At 35.4% G+C, this 18,052-nt stretch overlaps 1 protein-coding gene across 1 annotated transcript; it reads left to right on the top strand.

Moving 5' to 3' along the window:
• The first annotated feature begins 2,393 nt into the window (after positions 1–2,393).
• On the top strand, positions 2,394–17,817 carry LOC114901079 (voltage-dependent calcium channel subunit alpha-2/delta-1-like). Its single transcript, XM_029232761.1, has 13 exons — positions 2,394–2,462; positions 3,558–3,620; positions 4,305–4,408; positions 5,322–5,408; positions 8,255–8,322; positions 8,705–8,743; positions 10,731–10,802; positions 11,665–11,817; positions 11,904–11,956; positions 13,576–13,631; positions 14,035–14,164; positions 16,375–16,484; positions 17,612–17,817. The coding sequence occupies exons 4-13, from the start codon at positions 5,354–5,356 to the stop codon at positions 17,722–17,724; spliced, it is 849 nt and encodes a 282-aa protein (XP_029088594.1). The 5' UTR covers positions 2,394–2,462; positions 3,558–3,620; positions 4,305–4,408; positions 5,322–5,353; the 3' UTR covers positions 17,725–17,817.
• Positions 17,818–18,052: the final 235 nt, after the last annotated feature.

Genomic DNA, 18,052 nt, shown 5'->3' with positions numbered 1-18,052 from the left:
TGCATCTATAATTTACCATTTTATGAAGTAAATCAAGTTAGAATGGCTAAATTTTAGTAGTTAGTTTTTAACAATTTTATTTGTCTTTCAGAGAAATTTGCATCATTTATACTCTGAAACCTCATAAAGATTTGTGGATTCTGGGCTCTTAAAACATTTAAAAATCTTAACTGTTTTTTCTTCCTAAAATTACCCTATTTATTAAAAAGTACAATCAGGAGAAAAGGCAGTATACTTAGGAAGTAAGAGAGAAAAACAACTGCCTGGCAAAAATTACCTTAGTAAATATAACTTGAAGATAAAAGTACACATAAATGACTTGTTTGTTCTCTTTCTCCTTCCTCCATCTTCTCCCTTCTGCTCTCCCTCGTCCTTCTTCTCTCTTTTTCTTTTCTTCTTAAAAGTTATTTCTCCTGCTATCAGGAAGGGTTAAATAAAGCATTTCCTCAGTTATAAAAAAAGAAAATCCCTTCTTAAAGCTGTCTCTCAAACTTATATTTATCTCATAAGAAATTACTACTGAGCACCTCTAAGACGAGTTAGCCGGTTGCTCGAAAGAGCCACTCTGGAAGCCTGTCATGGGTGGGTGAAGTCTGCATTGATCATGCCTGAACACACGTGATTTCAAAACTTTCTGCTCAGTGTGAGCTCGTTCTGAGCAGAACCTTTACAATGTTATTATTTATTTCCAAGAGAGAACTGAAGTAATAAGATTATTGAATACTCCTTTAATTGGATGTCTCGTCTCAGAGAAGTACAAGTGTTTAAAGAAAATACTTTTAGTAAAATAGCGCTAATATCCATAGTGTTATTTATGTTCTTCAGTCTCCTCCTTCATTTCAATTAACTTTTTTCTGCCTCCCCTATAATTCTGTGGGAAATGTTTGAGATGATTATATAAAAAATTGAGAATTTACTAGATGTTTTATTATAAGAGTTAATAGCTATGAAATAATTTCTATTTTCCTGTGACAGTGTTATAGATTTTTCTCATACTTTACCTCATGTTATCAATAATCTGTAAAACCAACTCTAAAAGTAGATATCAGTGATTGAAATGTAACTGTCCTAAATGGTTTTTTTTTAAAGAGGTACAAGTTTAACTTTGCTTTATAAAAGTACTTAATCCATCAGTAAAATTACAATTCTCATCTATTGTTTAAGTTAATTTATTAAACTACCTAAATGTGAATGCTGTAGGGTGGTTGTCTTCTTCATATTCTTCTTTATTTTTGAATTAAAGTAAAAATGAAAAGTGTAAATGTATAAAATGGTAAAGCTTAATACTAATAATCTATTGCGTGTAACCAGCTGCAGGAGACAGATTTCAAGATTGATTTTAGGCTTAGAGCATAATGAAAATATGAATCAAACTATGAAATTACTTGCAGCATTGATTTATATTACAGATTAAAACAATGGTCTCTTTTGTTTTACCTAAAAGGATTTAAGAATTAAAAGGATTTAAGAATTAAAATATATCACTCACTTTCCAAAAGGATTATTTTTTATAGTGATTGTTTCTAAAACAATGTAATAAAAGTTCCTAGAATGAATTGAAATGAAGTCTAAAATATGGATTAAATTGATCCTTTAATCTTGAGTGAAAGATACATTGAGGTAAAGTAATTAAAAGGAACTAAAATGTTTTCTAGCCTATGCCACCCCCAACTCTTGTGGTAATACAATATTAACTAAGACCATATATTCCATATCTGAATAAAATGAAATAAGAAGTGTGAAGTTTCAGTCGGTACTTGTAGGTTATTTCAGAGCTTTATGGGCTTAGAGCAGAGAAGCCAAGAGAAAGGGAAGAAGGCAACATTTTTTGTTTAAGAGAGTGTATTCATTGACCCTTGGTCCTCGTCATCTCTTCCCTCCATTACCTTCAAACCTGGGCTAATACTCTCTTCAGTTACTCCAGAAGTGACAGCCTGAAGCCTGTGCTCTTTCATCAGTACCAGCAGATTCCAAAAGCCGGTCTTGGAGCAGTGCTGGTCTGTGATAAGTTATTCTGTTCCTTGGCCCCAAAACAGAAAACAAAAAAACAAAGAAAACCCTATATGTATTATGTAGTTTTATATTTAGGCATAAAATCGTCAGTGAAATTATGATACTTTGGAATCCTTATCTTTTTGATAGCATTTATAAAATAATTTGCCTAATTTAGAATTGGTTTTTCCACTTCTAATTTTGTCCATATCCTGAAAACTGGAAGAGGAACAATATAAAAAATGTAGAAAATTAATAAGGTTACATTTTTAAATTCATAGAAATATCCACTCTAAATTGCTTCTGGAAATAGAAAATGTTTGTTTCATTACTATCCTAATTAAACTATATGGGTGTAATTGAGGCTTTCCTTCTCTGTTAGGCAATACGGACTTGATTAATAGAGTCTTGCTGGATGCCGGCTTTACAAATGAACTTGTCCAGAATTACTGGAGTAAGCAGAAAAACATGTAAGTGTTTGTCTTATTAATAAAAGATATATATTCTGTATTTCAGTTTAGCTTCTCTCTGGGAAATTTTTGGAAAATAAGTCTCAAATTTAAAGTTTATTATTTATCTTTAATAACCGTTTCCCAGGAAAACCATTTTGCAGTTGTTGACAACTTGAATTTTCAGTTGTGGGTGTGTGTCAGGACTAACATCTACCATTACTCAGCTTTACACATGTATATGCTACAGTGTGAATGATCAAATTAAATAGGTGTGCTTGCGTGTGTCTCAGTGTTGGTGGTAAACTAGGGCTTCTAGTGAATGTTCAGTTAGCTTTCTAATAGCCCTGCCCTACAGGCAGTCAAGACAGGGAGAAATCTGACGATGGTTCTCGTTTCCAGTCTCTTCTCCGCCCCATTTCCAATCAACCACCAAGTGCTAAATATTGTTTCTAAAAATGTTTTCCTCTCTGCCTCATACTCAGGGTTCTAATTGTTTTCCATATCTAAGAAATCACAGCAGCTGATGTCTCCGCCTTTAGGGCTTCCAATTCCTCTGCCCACAGGCCCCAGGCTGTTCTCCATGTAACTCATACTTTCCAGAGTCTCACTTTTAAAACGGAGCCCTAACTTCAGGGTGAAGGTGAAGCAGCCTCTCCAGCGTGGATTTCACGATCACTCATGAGCTGACCATTCTTCAGAAGCTTATACTTGCAACTTTTCCTCCTGTTGTTTCTCACCTCACGCCTTATGCTTTTATTACACCAAATACTACCACTCTTCACTAGCTTTCCCTTACATGTACTCTTTTCTTTACATGTGATGTCTTCCTGTCATCTGTGTTAACTCCCATTCCATCTTCAGCATGCAGCTATCTCATTATTTCTTATGAAATGTCTTCCTTAAGCATCCTCCCTTTAACTATTTCTTAGATATTTTAAGAAATATCTAAAAACTATGTTTTATTAAAACATAGTTTACATCTATTGATACATTTACTTCGGCTTCCTTCATCTCAGGAACTCATTCTGTTTCTCTTTGTACCACCAACACCTAAACTAACACCTTACAAAGAATAAGTTGAATGAAATTTCCTTCTTTTGTCTTCTGTTCCAGCAAGGGAGTGAAAGCACGGTTTGTTGTGACTGATGGTGGGATTACCAGAGTTTATCCCAAAGAGTAAGTTCAAATAGCATCTGTAAAAATTACTAGATTACAAAGGACTACTCCAAGGATCTGTACCTTACTGTATAAGGAAGCCATTCTTCAGAGAAACTGATCATTATTAGTAGTTAAATTGGAATTCACCTGAAGTACTTAATTATTAAAATACTCCATTTCTTTCAAAAATGCTATTATAATTCTTCAATGATGTTTTTGCTTGTCATATATATTACAACATTGAAGAGGTTATCAGAGAGATTTCTCTCTTCATAGACATAAGCTAACCTGGTTAAATGAACATAATGGTTATTACATATATGTCAATTGGCAATGTTTGCATAGCACTTCATTTTTTTTCACTGTTCTATGGATTTTATCTGTGTTTATCTTCAGAAGAGTCCATAAAGTGGGCTGTGTAGGCTCATTAATATTAATTGACCTATTAACTGACTTGTCTATAATAAGCTGGCTAGTAAATGGCAGAGTAAAACTAGACGTCAGCTTTTTCTGCTCCTTAGTTTAATTCTAAGCAGATCTGTTGCTTAGTAGTGAATGTCATTTACACCATCAATTACCACTAACTTCCTTAGACATACCTGAGATACAGACATATCTGTAAAGTTTAGTGGTGTCCACAAAGGGAAAAGTAAGTTATTGAGTAGATTAAAGAATAAAAATGATGACCCATTTCCTCCTTAGGGCTGGAGAAAATTGGCAAGAAAACCCAGAAACATATGAGGACAGTTTTTATAAAAGAAGTCTTGATAACGATAACTATGTTTTCACTGCTCCGTACTTTAACAGTAAGTATTGCTTTAGAATTCAGCCATCTCAATTCCTTTTTTAAAAATAAATTATTGCTACTACCTGCTTCCCCCCACACAAACAATATATTTTATATTATTTGCTCAGAATAGTCATCATTAAGCATATACCATGTGCACGACATTGGAAGGACAGAAGCATCCATTTAGTTGAGGAAGTAAAATGCATCTACAAGAAATCAGCCACCCAGTAATGTAAAGACAGCATATCTACAGGCATGCATAATACATTGAAACACATATAGATCATCCCTCATTTCACAAACTGCAAATATATTTAAGAATGTTTAATGAATTTTAAAAATGTAATTAATCAGTTTGCTCTTCAATCGGTATTAGTTGCATAACATTTATAAAAATTACTAATAGCCTATATTTTAAAATACTTTACTGGGTTCTTTCCCTAAAACTTTCTAATTTAATCCTTCATCCTTTCTGGGGGTTGGTTCTACCATCACCATTTTCACAAATGGGGAAACTGAAGTTCAGAGAATTTCAGTTTTTCCAGGAATATGTATCTTTTACAGTTTTACAGCAGTTTTGTGAATCTAAGGTCAATCTTTCTGCTTTACTTCAGCAGCCTCCCCAATATTGTAGTAAGTGTCAAAGCAGGGATTTGGTGTGCATCCTTTATTGTGAGAGTGATGCAGCCAAGCTGAGTAATTCTCATTCCAAAGTCACTTCATGCAAACCAATTCCTGGACACTCTAATTAGCCTGCTATAAAATGGAAGGAAAGGGAAGAGGAGACCACTTCTTGATAACATATTTATGCTAGAACATTTAAGTAAAACAGTATCCACCTGTACCTATTAAAAGAAATGTAATATTATTTGATTTATCTAGATAGGTCTATTTTTCCTTTTTTTTTTTTTTTTTTTTTTTTTTTTTAGAAAGTGGACCTGGTGCTTATGAATCAGGCATTATGGTAAGCAAAGCTGTAGAAATATACATCCAAGGAAAACTTCTTAAACCTGCAGGTAAGCACATATATTGTACACATACACACAACCAAAATTAAATGTGACCTACTGTTTATATTATCAACTGGCACTGATTATCAGGAAGGCTATCAGAAAGCTTCAACGAAAATAAAGTCAAATTTGAAAAATAAAATGAAACACAATTAGTTACATATGAGATTGGGGATAAAATAAGAGTTGAGTTTTCAAAGAAGTGTGTATGTTTAAACACTCTTGACATAAATTTAGGGAGTCAGTTTCGTGTTGTATATCAAAATTCTAATTGCTGGATTGATCCAGCAATTCCACTCAGAAGTCTATCCTATAAAGTATTTCAAATATACAAAAGTAGATATGGGCAAGGATGTGAATATTTGTAATAATTTAAACATGAAAAGTTAAGTTTCCATCATTGGGGGAAAAGATAAATTGTGGCATATCTATACTATGTATCTGTTAAAAAGAATTAGGTAGGGATCTATTTTTTAAAAACCTTACAATAAAATATATAGAATAATGAGTCTTTTGGTAAAAGAAATCAAGCAAATGAAAAAGTTCATAAAACTAAGCATCAGTGGGAATTAGAAGTGGGCTGGAATGAACAGATGCAGTAAAAGTTAAAAAAAAAAAAAGTATAATTCAGTATTGTTTGAATTTTAGAAAAAATAGGCCAGATTGAGAAGGTAGATAAACTCCTGTCTGCTCTTGAGGGCAATTTCACCCCCCAGTGGTTGAACTGCATACATTCACTCCATTATTCACTCAGCAACTCATTCACTCCTTCCTTCATTCTCTCAATTGCTCATTTACTCATTCAATCGTATTCTCTCCTTCACTCATTCACGTGCCACCTACTCACCTACCTACTCATCCACTCATTTATCCACACTTCAGCAAGCATTTCTTCTTTTGTGTTTTTTAAATTTTTTTAACATCTTTATCGGAGTATAATGCTTTACAATGATGTGTTAGTTTCTGCTGTATAACAAAGTGAATCAGCTATACATGTACATATATCCCCATGTCTCCTCCCTTTTGCGTCTCCCTCCCACCCTCCTTTTCCCACCCCTCTAGGTGGTCACAAAGCACCAAGCTGATCTCCCTGTGCTATGCGGTGGCTTCCCACTAGCTATTTTACATTTGGTAGTATATATACATCCATGCCGCTCTCTCACTTCGTCCCAGCTTACCCTTCCCCCTCCCCATGTCCTCAAGTCCAGTCTCTACATCTGCATCTTTATTCCTGTCCTGCCCCTAGGTTCTTCAGAACCTTTTTAATTTTTTTTAGATTCCATATATATGTGTTAGCATATGGTATTTGTTTTTCTCTTTCTGACTTACTTCACTCTGTATGACAGTCTCTAGGTCCATCCACCTCACTCCAAATAACTCAATTTCGTTCCTTTTTATGGCTGAGTAATATTCCATTGTATATATGTGCCACATCTTCTTTATCCATTCATCTGTCTGTGGACACATAGGTTGTTTCCATGTCCTGGCTATTGTAAATAGAGCTGCAGTGAGCATTGTGGTACATGACTCTTTTTGAATTATGGTTTTCTCAGGGTATATGCCCAGTAGTGGGATTGCTGGGTCGTGTGGTAGTTCTATTTTTAGTTTCTTAAGGAACTTCCATACTGTTCTCCATAGTGGCTGTATCAATTTACATTCCCACCAACAGTGCAAGAGGGTTCCCTTTTCTCCACACCCTCTCCAGCATTTATTGTTTCTAGATTTTTTGATGATGGCCATTCTGACCAGTGTGAGGTGATATACCTCATGTAGTTTTGATTTGCATTTCTGTAATGATTAGTGATGTTGAGCACCCTTTCATGTGTTTGTTGGCAATCTGTATTATCTTCTTTGGAGAAATGTCTGTTTAGGTCTTCTGCCCATTTTTGGACTGGGTTGTTTGTTTTTTTTGATACTGAGCTGCATGTGCTGCTTGTATATTTTGGAGATTAATCCTTTGTCAGTTGCTTCGTTTGCAAATATTTTCTCCCATTCTGAGGGTTGTCTTTTCATCTTGTTTATGGTTTCCTTTGCTGTGCAAAAGCTTTTAAGTTTCATTAGGTCCCATTTGTTTATTTTTGTTTTTATTTCCCTTTCTCTAGGAGGTGGGTCAAAAAGGATCTTGCTGTGATTTATGTCATAGGGTGTTCTGCCTATGTTTTCCTCTAAGAGTTTGATAGTGTCTGGCCTTACATTTAGCCCTTTAATCCATTTTGAGTTTATTTTTGTGTATGGTGTTTGTTAGGGAGTGTTCTAATTTCATTCTTTTACATGTAGCTGTCCAGTTTTCCCAGCACCACTTATTGAAGAGACTGTCTTTTCTCCATTGTATATTCTCAGCAAACATTTCTTAAGCACCTACTGCATGCACTGGTCAGGTTAGGGAAGCCTCTTAAAACCCACCACCTTGAATGACCTCATATTTATAAAGCTATTCCTGACACTCCTTTTTTTAAGCCTCCTTTATTAGTTAATTAACCAGGTTATAGTAAATAAATGTGTGTATAAACGAAGTTTATATAACACTTTAAGAGCTATTAGCATTACTTTTTATTGAAAACCCCAAGAAATATATGTCTGTAATAAACATTATAAAATAGCATTAAATTGAATATAAATTAAATTATCATACCCTAGAAATTATATTGTAGCTAATTAAATTTGCCACCTTTTAAATGAATTTGAATCAGCTTTTCAATGTATATCTGCAATTAAACAGATTTGTTTTTTTATCTTAAGAAACTTACATTTGCCTGCTCAGGAATTTTTAAATGTGAGAGGAAAGATAAATGAGAATTATAGCTACATTTTTTAAATGTATGTGTCAATTTTTCTTTACATGATTGTTTCAGTTGTTGGAATTAAAATTGATATAAATTCCTGGATAGAGAATTTCACCAAAACATCAATCAGGGATCCGGTAAGATAACTTTTTAAAAAATTCTTAGGCTACATTTACTGATCTTAGAAAGCAAAGTCTTATACAGTGACAAAATAAATTTTCGATGCTACTACATTGAAGCAGAATTATGAATTACCATTTTTTCAAAGAATTTTTTGTTTAGTCAACTAATAAATAATAGGAAAATATTTCAGTATTATAATTTAAAATGTTAGCTTAAATATTTATTGGCTGATATTTTCTAATTTGTAAAGATAAAGCTATTGACTAGACTATTGTTTAATCTTTTATACTAATTGTTATAAAATTTCTAATTACAATATGGTAATAATTAAAATGATATAATTAAAATCCAACTAGAAAGATAATATGAGGTGATAACTGTATTTCTGTCTTTCAGTGTGCTGGTCCAGTTTGTGACTGTAAAAGAAACAGTGATGTAAGAAAACTCTTTAAAAGGGAATTTTTAAGTACAATTTTTTGTGTTACTCTTCCTAAGACTCTAATGATAAAGAAAGATGCAGGAAGGTTTAGTCAAATGCTAAAAAAATATTGTATGGGATTGTGAACTAATTCATAGATAAGAATTTGAATTATATGCTTTTAATTCCTAACCTTAAACATTAGAAGCATTTTTAAATATTCATTAAAAAGCCATATCAACATAGACTGTATTCGCTTCAGTCTCAATTGTGTTAGATTCTTTTGTACTTTCTGACCAGAGTTTCTAAACTGAAGCATATTTATTGGTTATCAGTGCAATCTTCCCTCATCTTTTGCACTTTATCTGAATTTTTCACACTGTGTTTATAGTGGTGAGAAAGGTTTTTTAACTAAACCTTGGTATTACATAGTTTTACTTGCCTGGATTGGATTTTACATTGTCTTCTATTACTTCCATTTCTGTTTGAGAAATTGAAAAAGCAAATGTCAACTTGCTTTGTTCCAAGCTGTAAGATGCTGTAAGAATGGTACGAGAGGGCTTCCCTGGTGGCACAGTGGTTGAGAGTCCGCCTACTGATGCAGGGGACACGGGTTCGTGCCCCGGTCTGGGAAGATCCCACATGCCGCGGAGCGGCTGGGCCGGGCCCGTGAGCCACGGCCGCTGAGCCTGCGCTTCGGGAGCCTGTGCTCCGCAACGGGAGAGGCCACAACAGTGAGAGGCCTGCGTACCGCAAAAAAAAAAAAAAAAAAAAAAAAAAAAGAATGGTACTAGATAAATTATTCATATAATGAATAAGAATGACAAATTCCACTATTTTCTTTCAGTCCTCTTATGTATGTCTATATATTTCCAAAGGAAGCAGGGGTTTCATATCATTTTATTCACTCCTAGTCTTGTGAAATCATAAGCCAGTAATTTTAATTATTGTTGTAACATTCATTTTACATATACTATGTATCAGCTGTTTTTAGAGCAAAGGTTTTAGCAAGCTCCTTTCATGTTAGAAAAATAGAGTGCATTACGTCCCCAAATCTGAAAACAATGTTTTTGTGATTTTATACAATAAAAATTATTAAATTGATTCATGCATTTAAACATAATTTAAACTGGATGGGAATACTTTAGGATATATGATTATTTTTCCTCTGTCAGAGGCATTTTTTTTGCCTTGTTTCCTGCTTTTACATCTGAGATTATCCAATCAAATATTTTTAGTATAAAATAGTTAGAAATAACCTCATGCTGCTGCTCTTTATTTTTAAGCGTGTGATGAATATTGCCCCAAATGGATTTTTCTTAATGTCTTTCTTGTCAAAATCTTAAGTATGTGTTTAAAATAATAATTGTACATTATTAAATGTTTTGGTTTATCCAATTTCCTGGTTCATTTAGATGACAGTGGGGTGGTGAAAAGATTACTTCTAATTTGTTCTTATGTTTTCGTTCAGACTGAGTTGACTTTTTTTTTTTTTGGTCTACGTTGGGTCTTCATTGCTGCACGCGGGCTTTCTTTAGTTGCAGCAAGCAGGGGCTACTCTTCATTGTGGTGCAGTGGCTTCTCTTGTTGCGGAACACAGGCTCTACGTGTGCGGGCTTCAGTAGTTGCGGCGTGTGGGCTCAGTAGTTGTGGCTTAGTTGCTCCGCGGCATGTCGGATCTTCCCGGACCAGGGCTCAAACCCGTTTTCCCCTGCATTGGCGGGTGATTCTTAACCACTGCACCACCAGGGAAGTCCCTGAGTTGACTATTTTAACTAGACGGATCGTGGTGGAATTTCAAGCCTTGATGGTTTGACAGCAATCTATATGCATGCCCTTAATTTATTTCATCAGAATCTCCTGAGCATATATGTTCAAGAGAAGATACAGTTATCTAAGTTTTTCTCCTATTTTTATTGTTATAATCATCTATATAATGGAGTAATGATTATGTAACCTAACCTTCCTAAAAAAGTGTATTAACTGTTATTTTTGTTTTGCTAGGTAATGGATTGTGTGATTCTAGATGACGGTGGGTTTCTTTTGATGGCAAATCATGATGATTACACTAACCAGGTATGTACCTAAAGTGGCAAGGAGTAGGGTTTCCAAAGTGTGTTTCCCTGATCAACATTACAAAACCCCTTCACACCACTATAAAAATTGATAATTGAAGTTCTTAATGTAAATATAAAGCATTAAGAAATGCATCCTAAAACTAGTTTTCCTTATATTTGTTAGCTGAGTTTACTTTCTGGTACGGTTACCATTAAAATATAGAGCTAAGGATTTTAACATCATATGAACTTTTTATTTTTGATCTCTCAGAAATTTAGAAAATTTTCACATATTAATCAGTTGATAATGGCAGTCCTAATACATAGCTGGTTTGAAACAGATGAAAATTCTAACCTGAAATTTGGAAATTGGCAAGTTAGGCTCTTTGGTTTACACAGGATTTTAAACAAAGTAGAATTAATTGCCAACTAATTTCATTTCTGAATCTGTATATCTGGCTTCTCTTTAAAAAACAAACAAAAAAGATCTCTCAATACTGGACAGTTTTCCTAAATTACAATATTTATGGGTTGGAATCGGCGAGCTACAGGTTGTCCCTATAGATGGGACTCACTCCAGTTCAGCACAGTCCCTACAAGTTTCTTTTTCTAGTTTCACCATTTCTCTTATTGGATTGTGACTTAAGGCTTAGTAAACTGTCCATTCCTTCCAAATAGCACAGGGAGCCATTCAGAAATGAGAATACCTAATCTCACTGGAGTTCTTTCAGAGTATCATATACTGGTTTATTACTTGCTTTTGTTTTCAAGCTCCTCAATAGTTTTAGTTCTGTTTCTTTGTATCATTTCTTTTGTTTGTACTGGTTCAGGTGTTAATATTTGGCTTACATTTGACACTTTATTATTTTTTTCTGTACCAGATTGGAAGATTTTTTGGAGAGATTGATCCAAGTTTGATGAGACACCTGGTTAATATATCAGTTTATGCTTATAATAAATCTTATGATTATCAGTCAGTGTGTGAGCCTGGAGCTGCACCAAAGCAAGGAGCAGGGCATCGCTCAGCATACGTGGTCAGTAATATGCAACTCACCCTTCCATTCTCTCAGAGGGACACTCAGTGTAGATTAACGTAATACTTTTTTATTCTATTTTATAGCCATCAATAGCAGACATATTACACATTGGCTGGTGGGCCACTGCTGCTGCCTGGTAAGTCAAAATTGTAGTTTTATTGGTATTGAGAGAAAACTGTTGTGAAATAGTAAAGAATGTGATGGAAAGATGGACATGTAGATAATTATTATGGGAACTTGTTTTTTCATTTCCTACAGCACATATTGGTAATATTCATAAGTATTTTTTCTTAATGATCACTGTAAAACCGTTACAGTTATTCAGCTTTTTATATGAATACAGTATTATGCTCAGGCACACTTCAGCCTTTTCAGGGGCTTCTTTTACCTTTGGATCTGTTGAAACTCTTTTCATTTGTAGTTTTTGTTTATATTATACTCAGTCCTTACATTTTAGGCATATTGATCTATAAAAAGTTACTATTTATTGCCTTCATTATGCAAGTTAAATGTCTTCATCCATCAAATTCATGACATGATGACTTATCTTTCTACCTCTTCACTTTTCTTACAAAGGCTGGCATCATTTTAGAAGCATCATGTTCCTGAAATGGATCTAATTCTTTTCACTGGTTCTACCCTTCCTCCCTCCTTCCCCTCTTACCTATATCCTGCCATCTATGAAAAGAAGACATTTAAACCGCTTATTGAGGCACTGTGGAAAGTCTGGAAGATCAAATTTGTCATTGTTTGGGTCTGATCAGTCAAGTAACTAATCCTCCTGTTGTGTCTGGGTCCATTCTCTCCCTCCCTCCCTCCCTCCCTCCCTCTCTCTCTCTCTCTCGTATCATTACCCTACTGTATTGTATAAGTTTTATTCCATGTATATTAATCTATAACGTTCACTTGATGTTGTGGCTTTCCCAGCGAAAATTAAACGATTATGCCATTTTATTAAAATAGCAAAGATGTTAGATTAAAAATCCAATTTATTCTTTAAAAAATTGTGAAAAAGAGTGCTTTCTGTTCTGACAATGACATTTGTATATGAATTTACATAGGTTTTCTGAAGCTCGTAGTCATCGTGAAATACTTGATTGTCTTTATGCTATTTTCTGGCCAGAACCTTCCCCCTCCTCAACCTCCCCCCCAACTTTTGTTTTAACTAAACTCAGTTCCAGATGAGTTTTTACTAATATTTGGCTCAATTGTCATTTATTGTAAAACTGATATATAGGGCATGCCATATGCCCTATATATAATATGTATATTTTATTTCATGAATGCCACATGATGTATTTACAAATATGTTCTATATTGTAAAGTAAATAGTTCGTAAACCCACGGTACAAAGTCATTTTTGTTTAGGGGTTTTTTCCTACCACAGAGCTTTAATAACTAAAATAAGGAGAAAATCTTGAGTGTGAAAACTACGCACCAGAATGATGACATTCTCCCTCTTAGAGTTATCACTTCTCCTGGCTCTGATTTTGTATTAGGTGTCTTGACACATATGTGTCCCTCACTGGGTCCTGAACACATCTGACTTCATGACTTCTTTTACAGAATGGAATTGACAATGTCTTGCATAATTTAAGAAATACTTATATAAAAATGCTCAACTTTCTATTAGCAAACTCTCAACTTTTTCCAAAAAGATGAAAAAGAAACGTGTTTGTGTACATGCCGAAAATACTCTGGTTTTTGTTATTTTATGAAGGAAAATATCAATACTTTTTCATATTTAAAATTCAGGTCTATTCTACAGCAGTTTCTCTTGAGTTTGACCTTTCCACGACTTCTTGAGGCAGGTATGTAAATGCTCAGATACTGTCATAATAATTAACATTTTCTTTTTGGATGCTCCGAGTTCAAAACTCAGAAAGTGCGTGTGTGTGAGAGAGAGAGAGATCGTCCATTTAACACTTTTGTAGGCTGAAATCTCTTTGTCAGAACTTTCCTACTGCCTTAGAAACATTCCTAGGTCACATTGGCCTCTGTTTTGCAGCTGTATTCAAACTCAAATGTATTCAAATTCATTTATTCTACTGATAGTTATTGGGCATCTTTAAGGGCTGCCACTACGCCACACGGAGTAAACAAGCCAGTTGAGGTGCCTGCCCTCATACATTTGTTTTGCTCTGTGAGAAATGAAAGCTCTGGGAGACCGACTGAAGTGTCCTCTCATGGTGATGGTCTTTATTTTCCCCACAGTTGAGATGGAAGATGACGACTTCACAGCCTCTCTATCAAAGCAGAGCTGCATTACCGAACAAACCCAGTATTTCTTCGATAACGATAGTAAATCATTCAGCGGTGTATTAGACTGTGGAAACTGTTCCAGGTAATTTGTTTCTTCATTTCTGGACTAGTCCTGTTTGACTAAGAAATTGTATTCACTTTTATAATCGTCACAGAAAATAACGGAGGTTGTCTTTTGAGTGCGAGAGATCTGAATAACTGCTTTGAAAATAATCAGAGCTCTTCAGTTTCTCTGAAAGTTTTTAAAATTAATTCTAACTCTGATAAGTTGTAATCCCTTCAACAGTAATAATTACGTGATCAAAAAAATTATACCCACTTTTAGGCAGAGCATAGAGTAACTTGATTGTATTATATTTTGTCTCGAAGAATCCATATTAAAATTTTTCTAATGTCAAGATAGTTTCAGAGATTATTTTCTCTGATAAGATTAGAATTAATTATATTTACTAAACAGGTTAACAAAAATATTCTTGGCTAGTAAGTTTTACTTGTAGTCTTCACTTAAATTTAGAATTGAATGTATCTTTGAGTTGAAACTGAAAGAACTAGGAGAACATATCATTTCCTAAAATCAAGCTTAATGTTAGTCATCACCGCCCATAAAACATCTTGAAAACATTTTGGAAGAGATGGAGAGGTTTAATTTTGTTGTAATGAGAGAGAGAAAGGCAAGATGGGAGATTTTTGAAGTTTTGAAAGGAAAGGGATAATCCATGTCACAGGATCCCTGAGAACGGAGCAGAAAGGCACGGAGTTGGGACACTTTGTTTTCAGTAGCTGAGGACAGCTTGTTCTAGAAGAAATGTTAACAGAGAGAAGAGGAAAGATGAGGAGGTGAGGTAATCTGAGCAGCTGACAGGGATGGAATAGGTAGTTGCTAGGCGATTTGGAAAAGAAGTCTGTAACAGTTAAAAATATATATATTTTCAGGAGGGGGTTAACTGAAACTAGCACAGGTTTTTAATAGACATGGTTAGTATGATTTTATGACTTACTTTATTAAACCTGTATATCCTAGGAGGAGGAAGAGGAAAGGGGCAGAGTAAGGCATGTACTCAGAAAAAAGCATACCGTCTTGTTTCGAGATTAGTATATCAGGACATCACCTTCAGGAAACAGAACTGTGGCATGTTTAATGGGTACATCAGAAAGAGTTTAGAGTCTTTGGGCTTTCATTGACTGATGTTCAGTAACAGCAATATGTACTTTAAAAAATGACTAAGTTAGGGGCTTCCCTGGTGGTGCAGTGGTTGAGAGTCCGCCTGCCGATGTAGGGGACACGGGTTCGTGCCCCGGTCTGGGAAGATCCCACGTGCCGCGGAGCGGCTGGGCCCGTGAGCCATGGCCGCTGAGCCTGCGCGTCCAGAGCCTGTGCTCCACAGCGGGAGAGGCCACAACAGTGAGAGGCCCGCATATCGCAAAAAAAAAAAAAAATACTAAGTTAAACTGTAAAGATCGTTATAAGATATTAAGTTAAATCATGCTTACATTTGCGCTGTGTAACTTTATGCTGTGTCCCACCTTCAATAGGTTAAAAAAAAAATCCCATTCTTTGAAAAATAAATTACTCTTTAATGACAGATCTACATTTTTATTGTGGAAGGTAGAAGCAGCTTAAGATGTGGAAATAAACACTGCATGGAATTCAAAGCCCATAATTCTGTCTATGCCTGTGTTGTCCCAACTCAGTAGTGACCAGCCACAGGTGGCAATTTTAATCATCAATGGCATTAATTAATATTACAGTTCTGTGCCTCAGTCACGCTAGTCACCATTTCAGGTGCTCAATAGCCTCATGTGGCAGTTGTTTACCATGCTGGTTAAAGCGGAAGACGTTGCTGTCTTCACAGAAAGTTGGTTGAACAGCGCTGATCCAGACTTCAGTCTGCCATGACTTGGGGAAATGCTGAGCCCATTTTTGTGCTCCTACTTTCCTTTACTGTAAAATAAGGCAACTTGGGCACATTTTCAGTGATAGATACCACAATTCCCTAAATATGTAAAATGAAACAACTAGATGGTGTTTATTTTGCATTGAGGACTATCATTTAAGAAACAAAGGTCACACTTAAAACATCTGTTGGAATTTTTTTAGTATTCATTTGACAGATAGCATGTCCATGTTAATCAAACATGGTAATCTTTCTCTTCTAAAATCATTCAGTGTTACTGTTCGTGTAGGTGATGCTTTGTTTCAAAGGTCCTATTTTCTTTCATTTTAATGTGTAAAAATCTTTGAAATCTATTTTCTCATGATAATTTTTTCTGATTTTTAAAAATATTTTACAGAATCTTCCACGTAGAAAAACTTATGAACACCAACTTAATATTCATAATGGTTGAGAGCAAAGGGACTTGTCCCTGTGACACGCGATTGCTCATACAAGCAGAACAGACTTGTATCCTTTGACATTGGAGAGGTTTGGAATGGAAACCCATCTTAAAGCTGTGCATTTTTAACCTCGTCACGTTGTTCGTGCCCAGAAAGAGAGAACTACCACAGAGTGCTGAGATCACCTCACAGAGGCAGAGTGGACCCTCCACACAAAATTTCATTTGGATGTCAAGACTGATGATGCTATACCTGCACCAAGAGGATGTGAAAGGCTTCCTACTGGTACCGTGAGTCTTTGTGGATAGAGCAGTGCAGGTTCCCAAGTAGCCCTGAAAATGGCTGGCTAGAGAGAGCAGGGAGAAGTCCTGGCTCGGGGTTTTATGGTGGTTGGGGACCATGCTGGGCTTTTGCCAGTGCTGCCTGGGGCTTGTTGGCCCAAACTTCCAGGCAGTGCCAAAGGAGGGGACACTCAGTCTTTCCTGTCAGCTCGCCCAGGTGTGGGACAGAAGGGAAAAGGGATTGTTGTGGCTTGAAAGCTGTCAACAGCCAGTAATCAAAAATGGAGTTGAATGTGGTCTATACCTACAATGGAATATTATTCAGCCTTAAAAAAAGAAGGTAAATCCTGTTGTATGCCAGAACTGCCATGGCAGTAATGCTAAAAAGACTTCGGGTAGTAAATATGCTAAAAGACAGTGAAATGACGATTGAAGCATTGCAGGCAGAGGTTCGGTAGACTGCCTGTAGTTTTTGCTGTTTCTGGAAAAAAAAATAGTCCTCACCTATGTTTGGAACTGATGTTTATTACTAGGAATTAGTTTCTATTTCTGTCTTGCTAAATAGGAGGCACCCAGGCCCTCCCTTATGGTCTTACGTGTATGACCCTGTCTTATATGCTACGTCATTTGCACATTTCATCCACTTGTATTGTACAAATATTTACTGAGTACTTCCTCTGTGCCAGCGACCATGCTGTGTAAAGCGTTGATCTCTTCACACAGGCCCTAGGCAGGAGAAAATTTGTGGCAGCTCAGTACTTTAAATCCCATAGTACTTGAACTGGTTGTGTGGGGCCAGAATAATGGCATCGGTTTCTCTGGCTTGCTTTGAGAAATAAGCGTGTTGCATTGTATTTTTTTAATTGTGTAAAAAATAAAAAGTAACTTCATATTCCTTAACAAGTTTCTTTAGCTGATGGTCCAGATCCTTGTGATATGGTGAAGCAACCCAGATACCGAAAAGGACCTGATGTCTGCTTTGATAACAATGCCTTGGTAAGTAAGACCAAACATTTGCTGTATTAAAATATATAACTCAATGGTCACAATAATTTAAGGAGACAAATTGTAGTTTTAACTCCAGTGTAATGTCTTAACCATAACCATAGTGTTTCTCATTAACATGACATACTTGCTGGTATATAGATTTTTTATTTCAGTATTTTTCATGGTTAGCATAAGCTTAACAGTTGCCTCTTCTGTCCTTTCCACAGAAATTGTACTTTCAAACACAATGCCGACCAATTTACTAATAATCCAAGATCACAAATCTGATGATTTTAAAACTTTCTAATGACCAGTAACTGACAGTAAACATTACAAATGGTATATGAGTTGCCCACCTTCATTTATA

This window comes from Monodon monoceros, unplaced genomic scaffold, assembly GCF_005190385.1.
Source record: "Monodon monoceros isolate NGI ecotype Baffin Bay Population unplaced genomic scaffold, NGI_Narwhal_1 Contig3032_ctg1, whole genome shotgun sequence".
Taxonomy (NCBI): Eukaryota; Metazoa; Chordata; class Mammalia; order Artiodactyla; family Monodontidae; genus Monodon; species Monodon monoceros.
Note: the sequence above shows the minus strand (reverse complement) of the source record. Positions and strands in the feature narration are given on the sequence as shown.

Excerpts from the sequence above, each read along its gene's own strand:
- LOC114901079 (XM_029232761.1), top strand. The coding sequence starts at position 5,354 with ATGGTAAGCAAAGCTGTAGAAATATACATCCAAGGAAAACTTCTTAAA. Across the intron at positions 8,744-10,730 it reads ACTGTAAAAGAAACAGTGAT|GTAATGGATTGTGTGATTCT; the intron begins GTAAGAAAACTC and ends TTGTTTTGCTAG. Across the intron at positions 13,632-14,034 it reads TCCACGACTTCTTGAGGCAG|TTGAGATGGAAGATGACGAC; the intron begins GTATGTAAATGC and ends TTTTCCCCACAG.